Source organism: Heterodontus francisci, chromosome 24, assembly GCF_036365525.1.
Source record: "Heterodontus francisci isolate sHetFra1 chromosome 24, sHetFra1.hap1, whole genome shotgun sequence".
In the NCBI taxonomy this organism is placed as follows: domain Eukaryota; kingdom Metazoa; phylum Chordata; class Chondrichthyes; order Heterodontiformes; family Heterodontidae; genus Heterodontus; species Heterodontus francisci.
The window spans coordinates 17,405,911-17,429,263 of NC_090394.1; the positions used below are offsets into that span (position 1 = coordinate 17,405,911).

Genomic DNA, 23,353 nt, shown 5'->3' on the forward strand with positions numbered 1-23,353 from the left:
AAATCACAGTGCAGCACTAACTGCTCAATTCCTGCTGCCACTCCATTCCAATAAAGGTCTTACGCCATTTGTCGGCCCCCAACTCAATGTTCAAGTGCCAATTAAGGGAGTGCTGCCATCACACTTAGCTTCCCACAACCAGTAATATTTTAATTTTTAAAAAATGCCATTCATACTCGACCCTCTAACACTTCACTAACTGGCCTGACTCTTGACTATTCCATTCATCCTCACTATCTCTACCCAATTCTCAATTATCCCATTACTTCTCACCATATTCCTCCTACCAAGCATAGGCACTGAAAGCTCCCCCCAGTGGATGTATGGGCAATCAGGGACAGAGCACTGGCAGAAGCTACTGGACCGGGAATGGGAAAGCGTAACACCGAGGCCATGAACCAGCGGTGGTGGTTTTGAAGACAGATGGCTGTAAGATGGCGAGGGGGCAGGGCCACCGTCCAGCCGGAACACATGAGCAGCAGGAAGAGCTTGGGGTGGTGAATCAGTACTGAGAGGAACCTAGATGGAGGAGCTGAGAAAATGAGTGAGAATTTTATTAGGCATTATGAGGCAGCTCAAGGCGGGTGCCAAAGTCCACTGAAATAGGAAACAGAATGGATTCCGAAGGACAGCTCTGGTGATGAGCTTGCAATAGAGTCAAGGAAAAAATCTATCCATCCATTATTGAAAGGCGGCATTTGCTGACGACGCAACCACTAGGTGGCACTGTACTGGCACAAGAGCAAATACAGCCTGTTCCACCAAAACGTCACAGTCTGCGATGTTCAGGCAGTTGCCAGGACTAAAGATGGCGCTGCTCAAATAATCACAGAAAGGCAACGTAAACCCATCACAGCACACATTGGCCGGAGAGAGTGGGTCGGGGTGGGGGGGGAGCGAGTGGCTGGAGAGAGGGGGCGAGCTGGGGGGAAGTGGAGAGCAAGTGGCCGGAGAGAGCGGACGGGCGGGCGGGCAGCTGGAGCGAAGTGGGGAATCAGTGGCCAGGGGGGCGGGGAGGAGGAGAGTGCACCTGCACCCGCCACCACCAAGGTTTTTGGCCGCTCTCTCCCCGTTTCCCACCGGCTCTCTTCCCGCTTCCCCCCCCACCCGCTCTCTCCCAGCTTCAACCCCGCTCTCTCCCCTGCTTCCCCGCATTACGCGATGACGTCATCTGCACATGCACCAACCAGTCCTGGCAGAGAGCAGCAGCTCGTTTGTGCATGTGCGCAGCTTGGCGCAGTCTGATGACATCAGCGGCCAGCTGCGTTGTCAAGAATCATTTTGGTATTTGAAATACCTACTAAGAATGAACATACTTCCTGGAAGAAATAAAGTTACCATCTAAAACTCCATTATCTGGTGTTCAGAATGTGCAACTGCAGCATTACAGATCGTCACAGTCACATTCATTGAAAAGTCTTATTAAACCAATGTAACCATCACAAGAAAAGAGTTCAATGGAATGTGGCAGGACAAAGAAATAAGAGCATACAGCGGAACCCGTACAAACAGACACCCACAAAAGGTGAGCACCTGTAAAAGACGAACACTTATTGGGGGATTCAAATAACCTGTGTGGTAAAGTACACAAGCGGCGCTCTGAAATCACGGACACTTGCAAATTACAAACTACAGACACACTTCAATGCATCAAGCCCTTTTACAACTTAAATCACGGGACACACGGGTCTAAGCAAGATGGCAGCCAGTTTTGTGAAAGAAACAACTTTTTGGAATGGGAAGCATCTACAACGGTAGATAACCCCCTCTATCTCCAGGATTGAATGCTCACACGGCTCTATTCCAGGGATACAGTGGCTTTTCTGCTGCTATGGATACTGGATAAATAACTCACCATTTATACACAATGACCATTTTGAAAAATGGTCACCTGCAAAAGAAAAGACAGCTGATGCCGGTCCCTAAGGTGTCCGTAGTTTACAGATTTTACTGTGTATAGATTACATGATGTAGAAAAGTTAAATGCAAAGCACTACTTGAAGGTAATCTACAACAGGAGGCAAATAGCCATGGGTTCAGCTGCTGACAAGAAAACTTAGGGCTGATGTCAATGAAAATGTCTTCGCAAAAAGACTAATTAACACTTGAATAGACTTCATAGATATGGAGATGAAGACCCAAGAGTTATTTAAGAACCGTGTGATGGGGGAATTGCAGTCTTTTCTATCTGGGCGGCTGAGCTAAAGTGGTCTTATTTAGTCGTCTTTGATATTCATCTTGTGATTCTCACGAGTATAATCTCCCAAGCAGTAACAGAACATTAGTGTTACATTCATAAGACTGAATGCCCATTTGCTGTAATACGCCACATGCTAGATAATTTATTATTCTGAAATATTTTAACTTTGGGCTGGAATGCTAAACATAACTGGTAAAATCCAGTTTTCATTTGTTTGCAGACCAATCTTGGCAACAATGTTCATTGCATGGCACCAGAGGGGAAATATGTTCTTAACTTCCTTGAAATATGTTTTTAATCTAAAAGTAATCTAAATGTAAATATTTATATTCAGAACAATACTTTATGAAATCTTGAAACTGTTTCCTTAAATGTTCCATAGATCAAGCCCTATTCATTGGAAACAAACATTATGTGACATTTGATGGGAAGATGTATGATTTTGCCAGCAAGTGTAGTTTTCTTCTAGCTAAGGATTTCCAGAGGAACACATTCACAGTGTTACTGAATCACGAGAGTAATGGCAGGAGCTCCCTCCGCGTGGAAATGAATCACACCATCATTGATATCTACCCAGGAGTAAAGGTAAAAGCACACTGGCTTTCACATTTAGGCTAACACAAATGCCCTCTTTCCCATCACACCCACACCATGTATATCAACCTCCTGCTTGGAATAAGAATCTTTTACTATGAAACAGCCTGAAAAGGATGTAATGGTTGACAGATGCACCCAGTGATTGTTGTAATGGGTTCTTTATGTTGTCTGATGCAACATAAATGAGATGCATGGAGTCCAGTTATGCTGAAGATCTCTAACAGGTTTATTAACAGCCAAATAAGTATATACAGTACAGAGCAAACTATTTACAGAACCTTCCTCTAGGTGTTACAGTTGCAGAGTGACTCTGGCTTGTAGTCACAAGACTGCATCCTGGTACTTAGTTCATTAGCATACTGAGATCTTAAAGGGACAGCAATCTTGAACCGATCATACAATATCCCCTTTCTTTCCAAAGCTAAATCTCATCTGCTACAAGTGAAAACACATAAAATTAGATAACATCAAAATTCGTTAGACGGGATATAGTTTATAAAATTTACAGATACAAGGATAGGGATTATGAACACATTTCTTGTTTTTATTAGGGATTATGAAATTTACAAATGCAGAGGCTTAAAAGTCTATATATTGTCTCGGTGGTTTGACAACTCTTACTCGGGGAGTTTGCGTCCCATCTGTTGCTGTTCTTTCTGAACTTTCTCCCTCTCTACATTCAGTTTCTGTTGCTCTACCTTCAGCCTGCTAACATACTCTGTTGATTTTCTCAGGTTGACCACTTTTGAGGTCTTGTCATTCTGGGAAAGTTCCGGCACCTTATCTCGAAGAGCCAACAGACAATGTTTCAACCCATTCCTCCTCTGCCTCTTCAGGACATTGCGTGTCCTTCACCTCTCCTCATCCTCCATGTCTGAAGGTCTGGGATTCAAACTCGAGGACTTGTTAGGGGAGGAGTACTTGGCCTCATGGAGGTACCTGACCATTCTGGCTCGTTGTGGTGCTGGCGGTTCTCTAGAAAGCAGAAGTGAAGGCACAGCATAGTTCTGCTGTTGCTGGATTTCCAGACTGCACCTTTTTATGCTAGTCAGAGTCTGTGAGCAGGTTCCGGTCCTTGGAGACTTCCCCTTGGGAATGCTCCCTAGTGCCAGCCTTTGCTTCTCAGTCGTTACAATGGCAGTCTCTTCTCCTGACTAGATCGAGGACGAGGAAACGCTGCCTGTTGAGGGAGACTTTTACCATCTGAGTTTGTATCCTCATTCTCTTGGTGTGGCATCTCTGAGAAGGGGCTGATACTTTCCAAACCAGAACTACTGAGATCCTGGAGGAACTGTGACTCAATGCAGGTACCCTTAGTCTATTCTGCTGTAATGGGTACCTTGGTGATCTCGTGGATATCTATGATGTTGAGGTCCTTGCACGCTGGTAGTCCTGCCACTGCTGGTCCGCTCATGTTTACCAGGTAAATTATTTGTGGTTTCCTTGCTGACTTGGCCAAATCTACAATACATTGTTAGTGTGCCACTGCAAGGGATGGGTAACCCATTGTATGCAGTAACTTTGCAGTTGTCATTTATATCATTAATTTCCAACAACTCCGTTACAAATCCTTCAGGATTCGGACTGATAGGATATTTGCACTAACTCCAGTGTCAATCTTAACCCTGAGTGTGTGCCTGCCAGCTTTCTTTGGGCACATGATATTAATGGTAGCAAAAACTTCCAGTTGTTTAACTTCCTCAACACAATGTGTCAGGTTCACAATGTGAAACACTTGTTCATCTTCTGGCTGAGAACTGCTCCGCTCTGAGTCTTGTCTCGGGTCTGTGTTGCTGTGGACGTCATGTATCGTCTTGCGTTTACGCAGGTCTCTGGCGCTTTCTTTGCTGCGTTGCCCTGTTGCTGCACCTTTCTTCTGTTTGCCTGTGTGCTGCTGTGACTTCTGGCTGCGTCTTTGGAGCCAGACGTCTTCCAAACGCGGGCCCAGTGTCCTTTTGCACTGCATGCCTTGCACAGATCTTGAAATACAGAACAACTTCGCAGTGAGTGGGACAAACCACACTTACCACACAGCTTGCTTGTTTTTTGCGACCTGGTTATCATGCTGATACTGTTGGCTGCACCTAGTGCTTGCAGATGCTGTTGTCCGGCTACAATGGTTTCATATTTCCTGCCATCTTTTAGCAGCGCATCAATGCTGTGACCTTTCTTTTTCCCCGAGAGATCTTTTTGAAATGCTTCAATGAGTGTGGAGACAATCACCATTAGTCACTCCAGTTTCTGAAAAATCACATTTGTTACCCTTACTATGGTAGCTACTGATGAACTGATCTATTGATTCCTGTGGCTGTTTCCTGTAGGACATCAATTCCAGGCAGTAAATTCTAAAATTCACTCTAAATCAGAAAGGATCTTCTAGCACTTTCCATATCTTTGCAAGTTCTTTCTGGTCCTCTTCACATAAGCCAGAGGTGTTGATTCTGTGCAACTCTTCATTTCCAATTGCTATCAGTATTGTTACAGCATGTTTCTCTGCTTCTCCAATCACTTAGTCTGTGAAGCATAACTGCATTCTTTGTTTAAAAAGTTTGAATTCTGATAGGATATCAATGGCCTTCCGGTTCATGCTGGGTAATTTTGTATCCATCTTTCTGCTGTTCTTTTGCTTAAAACTTGCTTTAAGACTTGTTCTATGACTCTGCGCTGCTTTCTCTTTATGAAATTCTCGGTTATTTAGACAAGCTGCTTGGATGGGGAGATGCAGGTGTTTGACAGTGTTTTCTTTTTACCTTGCTTGCAACGCATAAGCTTGTTCGTTTATACAGCTGTACACAGGGCAGCACAGTGGCGCAGTGGTTAGCACAGCAGCCTCACAGCTCCAGTGATCCTTGTTCGGTTCTGGGTACTGCCTGTGCGGAGTTTGCAAGTTCTCCCTGTGACTCTGTGGGTTTCTGCCGGGTGCTCCGGTTTCCTCCCACAGCCAAAGACTTGCAGGTTGATAGGTAAATTGGCCATTGTAAATTGCCCCTAGTGTAGGTAGGTGGTTAGAGAATGGTGGGGATATAATACGAAATATGTGATTAACATAGGATTTGTATAAATGGGTGGCTGTTGGTCGGCATAGACACAGTGGGCCAAAGGGCCTGTTTCAGTGCTAGATCTCTCTATGACTCAATAGGCAGGTCAATTGCTTTTTTTGCTAGAGTTTGTTTATGTTGTTCACACTCGAGTGGTTTCATGATTTTTTATTAGCTGTGGCTGCGTGAATAAAAAGTTCTTCATGCTCGAGTGGTTTAATGATTTTTTATTAGCTGTTTTAGCTGTGGTCTTCAAACTTAGATTTTGTGTTTTCACCAGAGCTGCCACCATGTAATAAGTTCTTTATGTTGTCGGATCCAACATAAATGAGATGCATGGAGTCCAGTTATGCTGAAGATCTCTAACAGGTTTATTAACAGCTAAACAACTATATACAGGACAGAGAAAGCTATTTACAGAACCTTCCTCTAGCTGTGACAGTGCAGAGTGACTCTGGCTTGTAGTCACAAGACTATATCCTCTTAGCTCATTAGCATTTTGAGATCTTAAAGGGACATCACTCTTGAAGCGATCATACAACAGTTGTTTTTATCAGTGATGTTGAGAAAGTCAAAGCCAGTTTCAGGAAAGCTTTCTTTTCTTTGCCGAGTGATTATTTAAAGGGAGCACTGGATGTCACTGCAGTCTACTCTTAATGCAAAGTTGCTGAATTCCAATTGAAATCTTTGCAGAAATGTTTCCTGTGCTGTTTTATTGAACTCAATTTTTTTTCAATACAAAGTGATTTTGAATTAAAGGAGTAGAGTATGGAGCTTTTAACATTTTTCCAACTGATTCGTTCTTTAAAGTTGTGCGTGTACAGTTAATTTATTCTGTTCTTCTCACCATAAAAGTTATGTAAATCTCCTGTACCAATAAGCACAATTGCACTGACTGATGATAAGATACATGTTGCTGTAAATATAACTTTAAGAAGGGCATAAATATGGAAGTCAATGTTCAATCTTGTTCTTTGTTTAATTTGCAGCTTTCCTTGTACATAGGTTGATTTTCAACCAGCTGCCCAGGTGTATAACTGGGATTGTGGATTGGCACCACAGTGCCCATTTTACATTTAAGTGGCAAGTTCAATCTATCCCATTATGGTCAATATCCAGGCTTGGGCTGATAAGTGGCAAGTAACATTCGTGCCACACAAATGCCAGGCAATGACCATCTCAAACAAGAGAAAATCTAACCACCTCCCCTTGGCATTCAATGGCATTACCATCACTAAATCCCCCACTATCAATATCCTGAGGGCTACCATTGACCAGAAATTGAACTGGAATAGCCATATAAATACCATGGCTACAAGAGCAAGTCAGAGGCTTGGAATGCTGCAGCGAGTAACTCACCTCCTGACTCCCCAAAGCTTGTCCACCATCTACAAGGCACAAGTCAGGAGTGTGATGGAATACTCTCCACTTGCCTGAATGGGTGTAGCTCCAACAACACTCAAGAAGCTCAACACCATCCAGGACAAAGCAGCCTGCTTAATTGGCCATCCACAAACATTCATGCCCTCTACTACCAATGTACAGTGGCAGCAGTGTGTACCATCTACAAGATGGATTGCAGCAACTCACCAAGGCTCCTTAGACATCACCTTCCAAACCCGCGATCCCTACCATCTTGAAGGACAAGGGCAGCAGATGCATGGGAACACCATCAACTGCAAGTTCCACTCCAAGCCACACACCATCCTGACTTGGAACTATATCTCCGTTCCTTCACTGTCGCGGGGTCAAAATCCTGCAACTCCCTTCCTAACAGCACTGTGGGTGTACCTACCCCACACGGACTGCAGCGTTTCAAGAAAGTGGCTCACCACCACCTTCTCAAGGGCAATTAGGGATGGGCAATAAATGCTGGCATAGCCAGTGACACCCACATCCCATGAACAAATAAAAACAAAATAATGGTGATATTTGTAAATTGCATCACTGGCACAAACAGGACCAAATAGTGTAGAAGTTTGAATCTTAACTGACTTATCTTTTAATACCCGGTGGTTATATTCTTCTGCACCTTTTAATATTTCAACCTATTTTGTTCATTAAAAAAGAAATTGAACAGTTAGACAAAACAATTAACTAATAAAAATATAATACAAGTTGTTTTCCGTAGGTTGAAGAGAACTGCAAAGCCAGTGAACTGCCTCTGGTGAAGAATGGAGTGACAGTCAGAAGGAATCTTAATGAAGTCAAGGTGTCAAATCAAAATGGAGTTACTGTGTTGTGTGACATGCAACACGAATTCTGCAGTCTTACTCTCCCTGGGTGGTACCATGGTTAGTGCTCGGAATATTTACACTTTAAATTATAACTACAGTGTAAATGTGCTTTTCCCATTTAAAACGGAACCATACCTTGTTTGAAAATGATGGAACTTTAAGAGTTTACTTAGAAACTTAATCTTCTGCCAAATGTTTAGAAACAGTTTTCTAATACTAGGTTATATCACACGACATGGGTAAGAGATGAAAATATTAAATGTTAATTTGAATATCCTGTTTAATGTTATAAAATTATTTGCTATGCTGTTCCTTAATTATTTACATCTTGTTTGGTTTTAAAATGTCTTTCTTGCAATCTTCAATTTTCTCTCATACTCATTGTAATTATCCTCTCTTTGTGATCCTGTTTTAGAATCTTGTTATTTGGACAATTATTTATTTTTATACTCAATAACCTTTGCTTGAATTTCTTTTATTATATATTAACCCTTAGCAGCATAAATGGTGATTAAACCAGAAGATCATAATGAATTTTTAGCTGGGAGGTTACCCAGTGAAATGTTATCATGTTGAATCCTTAGTTTAAAAAAGGCCTAAAAATTATATTATGTGATATTATTACATTAACATATAATGCATTTGTATCAAATTCCTCTGTGTGTTTCTTTTACACAGATTAATGCCTCTGTTAAAATAGAGGGGTAAGGAATTTGATTATCAGTGCATTAAGTGTTTATATATTATTCAATGTAATTTCCAAGCTATTTTAGTCTTTCATTAAAGGATCAATTTTACCACTCTGCCTTTTAAAAATAAGTGGGGCAAGGAAGTGGGTGGTGAAGTCCAGAGTGCAGTGGGACACACAGTTGGAGTGGAACTGCAGTGGTGTGCAGCCTGGGATAGTGTGGGGTGTAGTCCAGAGTGCAGTGGGACACACATTTGGAGTGGAACTGCAGTGGTGTGCAGCCTGGGATAGTGTGGGGTGTAGTCCAGAGTGCAGTGGGACACACAGCTGCAGTGGAACTGCAGTGGTGCGCAGCCTGGGATAGTGAGGGGCCTGGAGGAAGGTGCAAGAGCAGAGGAGGTTATTTGGGGGATTAGGCTTGGGCAGCGAGGTTAGGGCGGTGGACAGGAGCGTGCAGTGGGAGTAAAGCCTGCTGCAGAGCAGGAGGGAGCAAGTGGTGATGCCTAGGGCCTGGAGCTGTGCAGTGAATTCCAGCAGTTATAGTCTGGTTGCTTGATTTTGTGTATAATCCTAATTGTACTCGTTGTGCCTCTGTTGTTTTGGAGGCTGGGCTGCCCAGTAGCCCATGATGGATGTTTGACTCCAAACTATTGGCCTCAGCTGGGTGGGCTGGTAACACAGGTACGGGGGTATGTGAGGCTGGCAAGGTTGGTGAGGCCCAGATGGTTGTGTTTGGAATGTGTGAGGATGGCATCAGTTCTTTGACTGATTGGAAGATGGGTCGGGTATGGTATTGGATTAGTTTTCTGAATTGTTTACCTTTGTATTGTTTTTACATTATGAATTTTATTTTTAGGGCTATGTAGTGAAGTGGGTCGGGAATGAGTCTAGAGGTAGATCTGGGATAGAGTTTGTTTTTGATAAAATATGATTTGAGGGAAAATGTGCTTGACTGCTTGTTCTTTGGAAAAATTACATCACTCATTGGCTGATGCCGAGCAGCAAAATTCTACAATAAAGCGTTGCAGAGATGTTCTAATTATATGACAATAGTATTTATTCTAGTCTGAGCCAAAGCTTTTGTGTAATATAGTAGCAGAAAATAGCCAATTGAAAAGGAGAAAAACAGCGACCAAAACATTTAACCAATAAAGAAGAACATTGGCCAAGGTCTAGGCATCATAAAATAGATAACGGACTCAATGTGCAGGACATTCACAAAAATATTACCATACAGATTAAACTGCTTTTAAGAAGCCTTGCATCATCACAGCCAGTGTAGTAGTGGCTGTAAAACTTCCCAGAAATGTTTGGCTCAGATCGGAATAAATGTTTTTATGCTCCAAACATCTGTGCAAAGTTTTATCATGAAGTAGTAGGGGAGTAACTCAACAGCATCCAAAAGTGGGCACGAGGATCGCGATGTGCGATTAACCCAGACCCATTAATTTTGATGCAGGCAGCACGCCAACCTCACACTGACAGCTTATTTCAGTTATTTCAGTATCCAGCCAGCACTAATTGTGCTGTTGACTGACTGGACACATCAGCAGGGGACCAATAGCGTGACTAGCACCACTTAAAACTAGCCTGCACCTTTTAAAGGGGAGGTGCATTGTGGATGGAGCAGGGGTTGGCAGTCACGCAGGAAGTGATTCCAATCTGGGCAACAGCAAAACACGGCACTACATGGAAGAGAGCAGGTTCCGAGGTTTTCAGATGCTTCATTGAACGTCTTGACGGAGGAGTTGGAAAGTAAGAGAGATGTCCTGTACCTGCAGAGGGCCAAGAAGCCCTCCAGATGCACACTCAGAAGGCAGTGTGAGCAGACAGCCGTGCAAGTCAACGCCAGGAGTTAAGATCCAAGGACCTGGATGCAGTGCTGCAAGAAGTTTTGTAGCCTCACACGAGTCGGTGTGTGCCTCTTCAAATGCTATATCCTACCAAATGCGCCACTAGGCACCGACGCTGCTCACTGACTGGCTGTACTTAAAGTTGATAAGTCACCTGAGCCAGATGGAATACATCCAAGGATTCTGAGGGAAGTAAGGGTGGAAATTGCGGACGCTCTGGCGGTGGCGTAGTGGTAATAGCACTGAACTGGTAATCCAGAGGCCCAGGCTAATGCCCAGGGGACATGGGTTCAAATCCCACCATGGCAGCTGGTGGAATTCAATTAATAAATTCAACTTATTAATTTAAAAAAATCTGGAATTGAAAGCTAGTCTCAGTAATGATACCATGGGCTGAATTTTCTTCTCCCACTGCCGGGAGCAGCGGCAGGCGACAAAAAAGGCGGCCTACACGCCACCATGCTGCCACAATCTACTGCGTGGTGGCCCAACATGCTATGCCCGTCGGGCCATTCCCCCCACCCCCCCCCCCCCCCCCATCACATGGAGGTGCTGAGCTGTGCGATGCGGGCAACAGCATTAGCTGCCTGTGCACAGGTGCTGGCACCATTTTTAAAGGGCAGCCAACCCTGCTGCTAAATTAAAATTTTTAAAGGCCTATCCCCCCCCACAATTTACTGCAAAATAAACTGCTGCCCCTCAGCTCCCCCAATAACACTTACATGTAATAGTTGCCCTCTTCCCCCACTCCAAAACACTTACCTGGACGAATTGGCCGTTGCCCCCCCCCCCCCCCGCCCACCAAAGTGATCAAAGTGCAGAGGTCACCCCTTCCCCTGCTTCCCTACACTAGTACCGCACATTTCACCCCTTAGTCCACTCCCTCCCCCCCACCCCCTCCCCTGCACTATGCTGAAAATCAGAAGTACCCCTCTTCCCCACCTTGGTGGCGCCAGCATTCCCTGGACAGGAAAATGAAGGCGAGTGAGTGCCGACCGCCGATCGGAAGATCCCGGGCAGCAGATAAGACCAGTGCGAGTTTTATTTAAATTTATTCAGGGATTTTATTTACATATGTAAAGCTGGGTCCCATTACCCAGTGGTGGGGGGCCACCACGGAGCCTCGCCACCCCTGGGAAGATCGGTCCCTGCACTCCCAGCGTCGGACTCCATGGCGGGCACTGCCCGTACAATCTTCCAGCACCCGCCCCGCCTAGGACAAAATTAATAGTCATTTGGACAAGTGTGGACTAATTAAGGAAACCCAGCATGGATTTGTTAAAGGCAAACCAGATTTAACTAACTTGATGAGGTAACAGAGACAGTTAATGAAAGCAACGCAGTTGATGTGGTGTATATGGACTTCCAAAAGCCATTTGATAAAGTGCCACAGAACAGGTTTGCCAGAAAAGTTAAAAACCATGGAATAAAAGGGACAATATGGATACAAAATTGGCTAGGTGACAGGAAACAGAGTAGTGGTGAATGGTTGTTTTTCGGACTGGAGGAAGATATATAGTGGGGTTTCCCAGGGAACGATACTAGGACCACTGCTTTTCTTGATATATATTAATGAATTAGATTTGGGTCTACAAGTATGGAAGTATTATGAACTGTGAGGAGGATAGTGATAGACTTCAAGAGGACATAGACAGGCTGGTGGAATGGGTGGACACATGACAGATGAAATTTAATGTCGAGAAGTGCAAAATGATACATTTTGGTAGGAAGAATGAGTAGAAGCAATATACGGGTCAGGTGCTGGAAGATGGGATTAGAATAGGTAGGTGCTTGATGGCCGGCATGGACACGATGGGTCGAAGGACCTGTTTCTATGCTGTATAACTCCATGACTCTGAAATAAAGGGCACATTTCTAAAGGAGGTGCAGGAGCAGAGGGACCTAGGGGTTTATTTTCACATACCAGTGAAGGTGGCAAGGCAGGTTGAGAAAGTGGCTTAAAAGGCATGTGGAATCCTGGCCTTTATAAATAGAATCACAGCGTACAAATGCATGGAAGTTATGATGAACCTTTATAAAACACTGGAGTGTTGTGTCCAGATCTGGCTCCGCAGTTTAGGAAGGATGTGAAGGCTTTAGAGAGGGCGCAGAAAAGATTTATGAGAATGTTTCCAGGGACTTCAGTTATATGGATAGACTGGAGAAGCTGGGGTTGTTCGCCTCAGAGAAGAGAAAGTTGAGAGGAGATTTGATAGAGGTGTTCAAAATCATGAGGGATCTGGGCAGAAGGGTCAAGAACCAAAAGGCAAAGATTTAAAGTGATCGGCAAAAGACCCAAAGGTGGCATAAGGAAAAACGTTTTTAAGAAGAGAGTAGTTAGGATCTGGAACGAACTGCCTGAAAGGATGGTGGAGGTCTTGGTTCAAACATGGATAAAAGAGCTGTCTTCAAGAGGTGAGGTGAGAGTGATTGCCCTTGACATCAAGGCAGCATTTGACCGAGAAAGGGAATTGGATAAGTACCTGAAAGGAAAAGATTTGCAGGGCTACAGGGAAAGGTGGGGAGTGGGACGAGCTAAATTGCTCTTGTAGACAGTCAGCACAGGCTTGATGGGCCAAACGGCCTCCCACTGTGCTCTAATCAGTATGTGGTTCTCTGATTCTAATTCAGCACACACCCATCACTCACCTACCAGCAACCTTTCATCTGCTCAACAGCATCCTTTTTTTATTCATTCATGGGATGTGGTCATCGCTGGCTAGGCATCATTTATTGCCCGTCCCTAATTGCCCTTGAGAAGGTGGTGGTGAGCTGCCTTCTTGAACTGCTGCAGTCCATTTGGGGTAGGTACACCCACAGTGCTGTAAGGAAGGGAATTCCAGGATTTTGACCCCGTGACAGTGAAGGAACGGCGATATAGTTCCAAGTCAGGATAGTGTGTGACTTGGAGGGGAACTTGCAGTTAGTGGTGTTCCCATGCATTTGCTGCTCTTGTCCTTCTAGTTTGTAGAGTTTGCAGGTTTGGAAACTGCTGTCTAAGGAGCCTTGGTACATTGCTGCAGTGCATCTTGGATATGGTACACACTACTGCCACTGTGTGTCGGTGGTAGAGGGAGTGAATGTTTGTGGATGGGGTGCCAATCAAGTGGGCTGCTTTGTCCTGGGTGGTGTTGAGCTTCATGAGTGTTGTTGGGGGGAGCTGCACCCATCCAGGCAAGTGGAGAGTATTCCATCACACTCCTGACTTGTGCCTTGTAGATGGTGGACAAGCTTTGGGGAGTCGGGAGGTGAGTTACCCGCCACAGGATTCCTAGCCTCTGACCTGCTCTTGTAGCCACAGTATTTGTATGGCTACTCCAGTTCAAATTCTGGTCAATGGTAGCCCCTAGGATGTTGGTAGTGGGGGATTCAGCGATAGTAATGCCATTGAATGTCAAGGGGAGATGGTTAGATTCTCTCTTGTTGGAGATGGTCATTGCTTGGCACTTGTGTGGCGCGAATGTTACTTGCCAATTATCAGCCCAAGCTTCGATATTGTCCAGGTCCTGCTGCATTTCTACACGGACTGCTTCAATATCTGAGGAGTCGCGAATGGTGCTGAACATTGTGCAATCATCATCCAACATCCCCACTTCTGACCTTATGATTGAAGGAAGGTCATTGATGAAGTAGCTGAAGATGGTTGGCCCTGAGGAATCCCTGCAGTGATGTCCTGGAGCTGAGATAATTGACCTCCAAGAACCAGAACCATCTTCCTTTGCGCTAGGTATGACTCCAACCAGCGGAGTGTTTTCCCCCTGATTCCCATTGACTTTAGTTTTGCTAGGGCTCCTTGATGCCATACTCGGTCAAATGCTGCCTTGATGTCAAGGGCAATCACTCTCACCTCACCTCTTGAAGTCAGCGCTTTTATCCATGTTTGAACCAAGGCTGTAATGAGGTCAGGAGCTGAGTGGCCCTGGCAGAACCCAAACTGAGCATCACTGAGCAGGTTATTGCTAAGCAAGTGCTGCTTGATGGCACTGTTGATGACACCTTCCATCACTTTGCTGATGATTGAGAGTAGACTGATGGGGCGGTAATTGGCCGAGTTGGACTTGTCCTGCTTTTCGTATACAGGACATACCTGGGCAATTTTCCACATTGCCGGGTAGATGCCGGCATTGTAGCTGTACTGGAACAGCTTGGTTAGGGGCGCGGCAAGTTCTGGAGCACAGGTCTTCAATACTATTGCCGGAATATTGTCAGGACCCATAGCCTTTGCAGTATCCATTGCCTTCAGTCGTTTCTTGATATCACGCGGAGTGAATTGAATTGGCTGAAGTCTGGCATCTGTGATGCTGGGGACTTCAGAAGGAGTCCGAGATGGATCATCAACTCGGCACTTCTGGCTGAAGATTGTTGCAAAAGCTTCAGCCTTATCTTTCGCACTGATGTGCTGGGCTCCCCCATCATTGAGGATGGGGATATTTGTGGAGCCATCTCCTCCTGTTAGTTGTTTAATTGTCCACCACCATTCAGGACTGGATGTGGCAGGACTGCAGAGCTTAGATCTGATCCGTTGGTTATTGAATCACTTAGCTCTGCTGCTTATGCAGTTTGTCACGCAAGTAATCCTGTATTGTAGCTTCACCAGGTTGACATCTCATTTTGAGGTATGCCTGGTGTTGCTCCTGGCATGCCCTCCTGCACGCTTCATTGAACCAGGATTGGTCTCCTGGCTTGATGGTAATAGTAGAGTGGGGGATATGCCAGGCATGAGATTACTGATTGTGATTGACTACAATTCTGCTGCTGCTGATGGCCCACAGCGCCTCATCGATGCCCAGTTTTGCATTGCTAGATCTGTTTGAAATCTATCCCATTTAGCACGGTGGTAGTGCCACACAACATGATGGAGGGTATCTTCAATGTGAAGGCGGGACTTCGTCTCCACAAGGACTGTGCGGTGGTCATTCCTACCAATACTGTCATGGACAGATGCATCTGCAACAGGCAGATTGGTGAGGATGAGCTCTTTTTCCCTCTTATTGGTTCCCTCACCACCTGCCGCAGACCCAGTCTAGCACCTGTGTCCTTTAGTACTCGGCCAGCTCGGTCAGTAGTGGTGCTACCGAGTCACTCTTGGTGATGGACATTGAAGTCCCCCACCCAGAGTACATTCTGTGCCCTTGCCACCCTCAGTGCTTCCTCCAAGTGGTGTTCAGCATGGAGGAGTACTGACTCATCAGCTGAGGGAGGGCAGTAGGTGGTAATCAGCAGGAGGTTTCCTTGCCTGTGTTTGACCTGATGCCATGAGACTTCATGGGGTCCGGAGTCAATGATGAGGACTCCAAGGGCTACTCCCTCCCGACTGTGTACCACTGTGCCTCACACATTTAGCATTGATGCAAGCCTCACACCCCCTCTCACAGCTTGCACACACTGACAACTATTCAAACATGACAGCCACATCAACCAAACGGATTGCACAACACTCACTGACACTTCCCTTTCTTGCAGAACAAGGTGGTGCACAACTGGAAGCAGCAGGAGTTAACTGGTGATGGACAGGCAGAGCAACATGTCTTCTCCCCAATGGAGAAAACATCGTTGGCCATTATTGGAACAGCCATTGCTTAGGCCATGGCCAGCAGGGCTAAAATCATTGAAGATGAGTGTATCCTCATACTGACCCTCCTCGTCACGTCCCATTTCATCCCATAATCTCTTCTGATTTACAGATGGTGTAAGCAGGTACCTCTTACTCTCCCCCGCCCGCTTCACCACAACCTGACCATTGTGCCTTTCTCCTTTCAGATACACAAGAAGTGCAGCCTAGCCAGACAGTGGAAGAACAGCAAAAAGATGCACAGTCACTTGATTTCTCACTTGCAGCCACCAGCTCAGATACTGACACTGCATATAATTTATAGGATAGCATAGTTGTGGGATATGTCCATGGTGGACACTGGGCACGAGTGGCCTGCAGCCAGGGCAGGGGTGGCGAGGATAACACAGGTGCCAGCTCACTGGAAGGTGAAGTCGAACTCAAATTCTGCTGCTGAGGCCTCAGACAATTACTTGAATGGACCAGGTTACAGAAGAATGCAGATGGGTATTCACAATAAAATGCTTGGTGCATTGGAAAGCCTGCCAGAAGGCCTGCCAAGCAGCTTGAGGAGGCTTGCACTAACTTGGCACAAGGCTTTGTACAGAGCTGGGAGGCCATCCTTTCCAGCATGGAAGTGATGGCCAACTCCGTTTGCACACTTGTGGACCCGACCAGTGTCTGATGGCCAATGTTGCAGCTTCCGATGCAGCACAAGCAGCAGCCGCCAGTGTCTGAGTGCTGCCATGCCAGCTCAGACTGCTATCATCATGACCATGGATTACAGTGTGCAACAGGGTTTGCAGGATGTTACAGAAGTCCAGTATTCTGTCCTCCAAAAGATTGCTAGGATAGCTAAGGTGTCACCCAATGGGTGTGGCAGTGGCTCCGTGCAGCATGAACCTGCTGTCTTCTCTCAGGAAGACAGCATTCATCCTCCCACCCCTGCAGCTCCCTCAGTGCCTTTGCTGTTGCCTGTCAGCCAGCCAGCCCAGACTGCTGTCGCCCATGTCGAGGTGATGCAGTTCGAAACTGGCAAACTACTCAATCATCCTCCAAGGTTATCTGCATTCTCCCCCGACTGAAAGTCAGCTGCCTTCCACATGCATGTTCCAGCCACTGGGATAGCACTGCATAGGAGCACTAGGACAGGCAAAGGCACATGAAAGACAGGCATGAGAGAATGCACAAGGGTGATTTTTGACTTTTGTATGCAATATAGCATGATTTCATTTATAAAATTAGGTTTGAAATGTTTTTTTGTGGTTGCTTTTATTTTTGCATTGTGGCCAAGATGTCAGTTGCAGATGAAAGATAAGGAGCTGGATTTTGTTCTGAAGACAGAGGTCCCAACAGCAAGCCAGAAGGTGGGGGAGACCTCACCTCAGCCCTCCTTTGGACCCCCACTACAATTCCACAGCAGGCAGGCAATTAACTCAATTTCTGTCCCGAGGGGGCCCATAAAATTCAGCCCAAGGTGTGGCACTGTTGGTGAATGTGGAATTGAGGTTGCACTTATTGGTATCACAGTCGGGTGAGTTGTACAAGGTACCAGATGCTTGCTAGGATTGAAGGAACCGTACGCCCAGAGAAAGACAGTGTCAGCCGTCAAGAGAGAAGGGCAGAAAATTGGGGGAAAAATACCTCAAGCAAAAGTCAGACAAGGATATATGCAGTAAATTACATCATCATAACAAGCAACAAAGTTATAACAATGACTTTTTAATAGTCTCACTGTCCCCTGCGGCATAAGAGTGCCAATAACATCAAAATAGATATAGAATACTGTGTGAAAGAAATGACTAAACAGAGGTAATTATACATGCTTTTACTTGTTATTTTTAGGTTTATCAGCTGGTCTGTTTGGAACTAATGATAATGAAGCTGGAAATGAGTTCACGCTTCCCAACCACTCACAGACTGAGAATGTGCAAGAGTTTGCACAGAAGTGGCAGGTAAAATATCGATTCCTGTATAAACCCTTTCAATAACAAATGAAAATGCCCATGAAATACTGATCTGAGACACTTCCACAGCCAATGATGGAATTGTTGTGTTTATGAATATTAATGTGAAAGACTGCAAAGATGCCTATTGGCAAAGAGAATTTAATATTGTGCTCAAGTATTAGTTGTTGTTAAGATAAAATATAAACAACCGTGTTCAAATGTATATTAGAATAAGCAGATTATGCAAAGATCTATATTCAGATTTGACAAATGTTAATCACTTTCCTACCTAATTCTCACATTGTTAACTCATCAGTTGTTTTCCATTTAACTCACTCAAGTGTTGACCACAGCCAGGATATTAAAGCCAGAATGAAATATGTTACTGCACGGTATTGATAGAAGCTCCATGAATTATTGATCCTTCAGCTGAATCGATCCGGTTTACTGTGATAGCCAAACGGATCTGAAATTATCTAAGTATATTACTTTTAATTATGCTATAACACAAATATACATATTAAAAATAGACTTTTCATAAAGCATACTATTAGATTGCAATAAATGAGCTGAATTTAGTGCGGATGTTTTGAGCGGGAATAGAGGCGGGGGAACAGGAGAATAGTGACGGACGAGTCCACCCAGAAATCCGACATCGTGACATTGGTTGCAGATTTAGTCAGCGGCAGGAAAGCACCAAGGCAGCATTGCCACCCCGACTTGATGGGAGTGGAATTTAAATCGCACAACAGGTAGTTTCAATGCCTTTGCATGTAATTGCATGCGATTCCATGTGGGGCTTGGGATTAAGTGGACGACAGGTGGCCCTCATGTGCCTTCAGAACCACAGCCATTGAAAGCTGGCGTCACCGAGGCGCGGCCTCAGAGGGGTAAGCAGTCATGGGTAGGCGGTGGCGTAGTGGTATTATCACTTGACTAGTAACCCAGAGACCCAGGGTATTAATCTGGAGACAAAAACAAGAAATGCTGGATTCACTCAGCAGGTCTGGCAGCATCTGTGGAAAGAGAAGCAGAGTTAACGTTTCGGGTCAGTGACCCTTCTTCGGAACCCTTCCAAAGAAGGGTCACTGACCCGAAACGTTAACTCTGCTTCTCTTTCCACAGATGCTGCCAGACCTGCTGAGTGAATCCAGCATTTCTTGTTTTTGTTTCAGATTTCCAGCATCCGCAGTATTTTGCGTTTATATTAATCTGGAGACATGGGTTCAAATCCCACCACAGCAGAAGGTGGAATTTGAATTGAATAAATCTGGAATTAAAAGCTAGTCTAATGATGGCCATGAAACCATTGTCGATTGTTGTAAAAACCCATCTGGTTCACTCATGTCCTTTAGGGAAGGAAATCTGCTGTCCTTACCTGGTCTGGCCTACATGTGACTCAGACCCACAGCAATGTGGTTAACTCTTACATGCCCTCTGAAATGGCCTAGCAAGCCACTCAGTTGTACCTAACGGCTATGAAGTCAACAAAAGGGAATGAAACCGGACGGACCTCCCGGCATCGACCTAGGCGCCGGAAACGACAACAGCAAACCCAGCCCTGTCGACCCTGCAAAGTCCTCCTTACTAACATCTGGGGTCTTGCGCCAAAGTTGGGAGAGCTGTCCCACAGTCAAGCAACAGCCTGACATAGTCATACTCACGGAATCATACCTTACAGACAATGTCCCAGACACTGCAATTAATATCCCTGGGTATATCCTGTCCCACTGGCAGGACAGACCAAGAAGAGGTGGCGGGACAGTGGTCTACAGTCGGGTGGGAGTTGCCCTAGGAGTCCTCAACATCGACTTTGGACCCCATGAAGTCTCATGGCATCAGGTCAAACATGGGCAAGGTAACCTCCTACTGATTACCACCTACTGCCCTCCCTCAGCTGATGACTCAGTACTCCTCCATGTTGAACACCACTTGGAGGAAGAACTGAGGGTGGCAAGGGCACAAAATGTACTCTGGGTGGGGACTTTAATGTCCATCACCAAGAGTGGCTCGGTAGCACCACTACTGACCGAGCTGGCCGAGTAATAAAGGACATAGCTGCTAGACTGGGTCTGCGGCAGGTGGTGGGGGAACCAACATGAGGGAAAAACATACTTGACCTTGTCCTCACCAATCTGCCTACCACAGATGCTTCTGTCCATGACTGTATTGATAGGAGTGACTACCGCACAGTCCTTGTGGAGACGAAGTCCTGCCTTCACATTGAGGATACCGTCCATCGTGTTGTGTGGCACTATCACCGTGTGATATGGGATAGATTTCGAACAGATCTAGCAATGCAAAACTGGGCATCCATGAGGCGCTGTGGATCATCAGCAGCAGCAGAATTGTATTCAACCACAATCTGTAACCTCATGGCCCGGCATATCCCTCACTCTACCATTACCATCAAGCCAGGAGACCAACCCTGGTTCAATGAAGAGTGCAGGAGGACATTCCAGGAGCAGCACCAGGCATACCTCAAAATAAGGTGTCAACCTGGTAAAGCTACAACCCAGGACTACTTGCATGCTAAACTGCATAAGCAGCATGCAATAGACAGAGCTAAGCGATCCCATAACCAACGGATCAGATCTAAGCTCTGCAGTCCTGCCGCATCCAGTCATGAATGGTGGTGGACAATTAAACAACGAACTGGAGGAGGTGGCTCCACAAATATCCCCATCCTCAATGATGGGGGAGCCCAGCACATCAGTGCGAAAGATAAGGCTGAAGCATTTGCAACAATCTTCAGCCAGAAGTGCCGAGTGAATCATCCATCTTGGCCCCCTCCTGAAGTCCCCAGCATTACAGATGCCAGACTTCAGCCAATTCAATTCACTCCGCATGATATCAAGAAACGACTGAAGGTACTGGATACTGCAAAGGCTATGGGCCCTGACAATATTCCGGCAATAGTGCTGAAGATCTGTGCCCCAGAACCTGCCGCACCCCTTGCCAAGCTGCTCCAGTATAGCTACAATACTGGCATCTACCCTGCAATGTGGAAAATTGCCCAGGTACGTCCTGTACACAAAAAGCTGGACAAGTCCAACCCGGCCAATTATCGCCCCATCAGCCAACTCTCAATCATCAGTAAAGTGACGGAAGGTGTCATCAACAGTGCCATCAAGCGGCACTTGCTTAGCAATAACCTGCTCAGTGATGCTCAGTTTGGGTTCCGCCAGGGCCACTCAGCTCCTGACCTCATTACAGCCTTGGTTCAAACATGGACAAAAGAGCTGAACTCAAGAGGTGAGGTGAGAGTGACTGCCCTTGACATCAAGGCAGCATTTGACTGCGTATGGCATTAAGGAGCCCTAGCAAAACTGGAGTCAATGGGAATCAGGAGGAAAACTCTCTGCTGGTTGGAGTCATACCTAGTGCAAAGGAAGATGGTTGTAGTTGTTGGAGGTCAATCATCTGAGATCCAGGACATCACTGCAGGAGTTCATCAGGGTAGTGTCCTAGACCCAACCATCTTCAGCTGCTTCATCAATGACCTTCCTTCAATCACAAGGTCAGAAGTGGGGATGTTCGCTGATGATTGCACAATGTTCAGCACCATTCGCGACTTCTCAAATACTGAAGCAGTCCGTGTAGAAATGCAGCAAGACCTGGACAATATTTAAGCTTGGGCTGATAAGTGGCAAGTAACATTTGTGCCACACAAGTGCCAGGCAATGACTATCTCCAACAAGAGAGAATCTAACCATCACCCCTTGACATTCAATGGCATTAACATCGCTGAATCCCCCACTGTCAACATCCTAGGGGCTACCATTGACCAGAAACTGAACTGGAGTAGCCATATAAATACTGTGGCTACAAGAGCAAGACAGAGGCTAGGAATCCAGTGGCGAGTAACTCACCTCCTGACTCCCCAAAGCCTATCCACCATCTACAAGGCACAAGTCAGGAGTGTGATGGAATACTCTCCACTTGCCTGGAAGGGTGCAGCTCCAACAACACTCAAGAAGCTCGACACCATCCAGGACAAAACAGCCCACTTGATTGGCATCCCATCTACAAACATTCACTCCCTCCATCACCGACGCATAGTGGCAGCAGTGTGTACCATCTACAAGATGCACTGCAGCAATGCTTAGATAGCACCTTCCAACCCCGCAACCTCTGCCAACTAGAAGGACAAGGGCAGCACATACATGGGAACACCACCACCTGCAAGTTCCCCTCCAAGTCACACACCATCCTGACTTGGAACTATATCGCCGTTCCTTCACTGTCGCTGAGTCAAAATTCTGGAACTCCCTTCCTAACAGCACTGTGGGTGTACCTACCTCACATGGACTGCAGCGGTTCAAGAAGGCAGCTCACCACCATCTTCTCAAGGGCAATTAGGCATGGACAAGAAATACTGGCTTAGCCAGTGATGCCCACATCTCATGAATGAACAAAAAAAAATAACCAGCACAGCATAGGGCCTGAGGGGAGAGCAGAGGCCATTGTCGGGCTACAGTGTTGTGCACTGTGTATGGGTAGGCTGAGTCTCATGTGGCAATACCGGGTGAACAGGGTTTTGGGTGTTGAGCAAGGGTGAGGAGGGTCTTGGAGGTTGTGCAAATGGGGTCTAGGTGTCGGGTGTTGTGCAAGGGGGTGCTGGTTGTCAGGTGTTCTGCAAGGGAGCTGGGTTTTGGGTGGGCACTGAGGGCCATTAAGCAGTCTGCTGGAAGAAGTAGCAAAGGGAAAGCTGCCGAGGCAGGTCCGTCTCTACTCGGACAGCAGTCTGGCTTACTGATCACCTGGTGTGAGTCTCATACACTCATTCGGGGCCATCGCTGGATTTCCCGGGTGAAACGGATAGATTGCATGCATGTGGCCAGCCACCTTCATCAACAGGAAGGGCTTTTCAGTTCATCAACGTTCAACTGGTCTGCGACCACCGAAAGCGTTTCCTGCAGGTGTGTGCCAACTTCCCGGGTAGCAGCCACGACGCCTCCATACTTTGACAGTCCCAGGTGCCACAGCGTTTCAGGCCCCCCGCGCACCTTCAGAGATGGATTCTTGAGGCCAAGGGCTACCCATTGGAAACATGGCTACTGACGCCCGTGACTAACCCTCGCAATGCAGCAGAGGAGAGGTACAACACTTGCCACGGCTCCACCCAAGCAACCATTGAGCAGGCCATTGGGCTGCTGAAGATGAGTTTCCAGTGCTTGGATCGATCTGCTGGAGCCCTGCAGGATGCCCCAGTGAGGGCCTTGCATATTGTGGTGTTC

General features: G+C 46.0%; 1 protein-coding gene across 2 annotated transcripts in view; it reads left to right on the forward strand.

Annotated features, from left to right (window-relative positions):
* The window catches only part of LOC137383224 (uncharacterized), a 472,338-nt gene that overhangs the window by 415,187 nt on the left and 33,798 nt on the right, over positions 1-23,353 (forward strand). For both annotated transcript variants that reach the window (XM_068055726.1, XM_068055727.1), the window contains 3 exons: positions 2,583-2,785; positions 7,967-8,129; positions 18,010-18,119. In XM_068055726.1, coding sequence (XP_067911827.1) covers positions 2,583-2,785; positions 7,967-8,129; positions 18,010-18,119 — 476 coding nt within the window. The remainder of the gene's footprint in view (positions 1-2,582; positions 2,786-7,966; positions 8,130-18,009; positions 18,120-23,353) is intronic.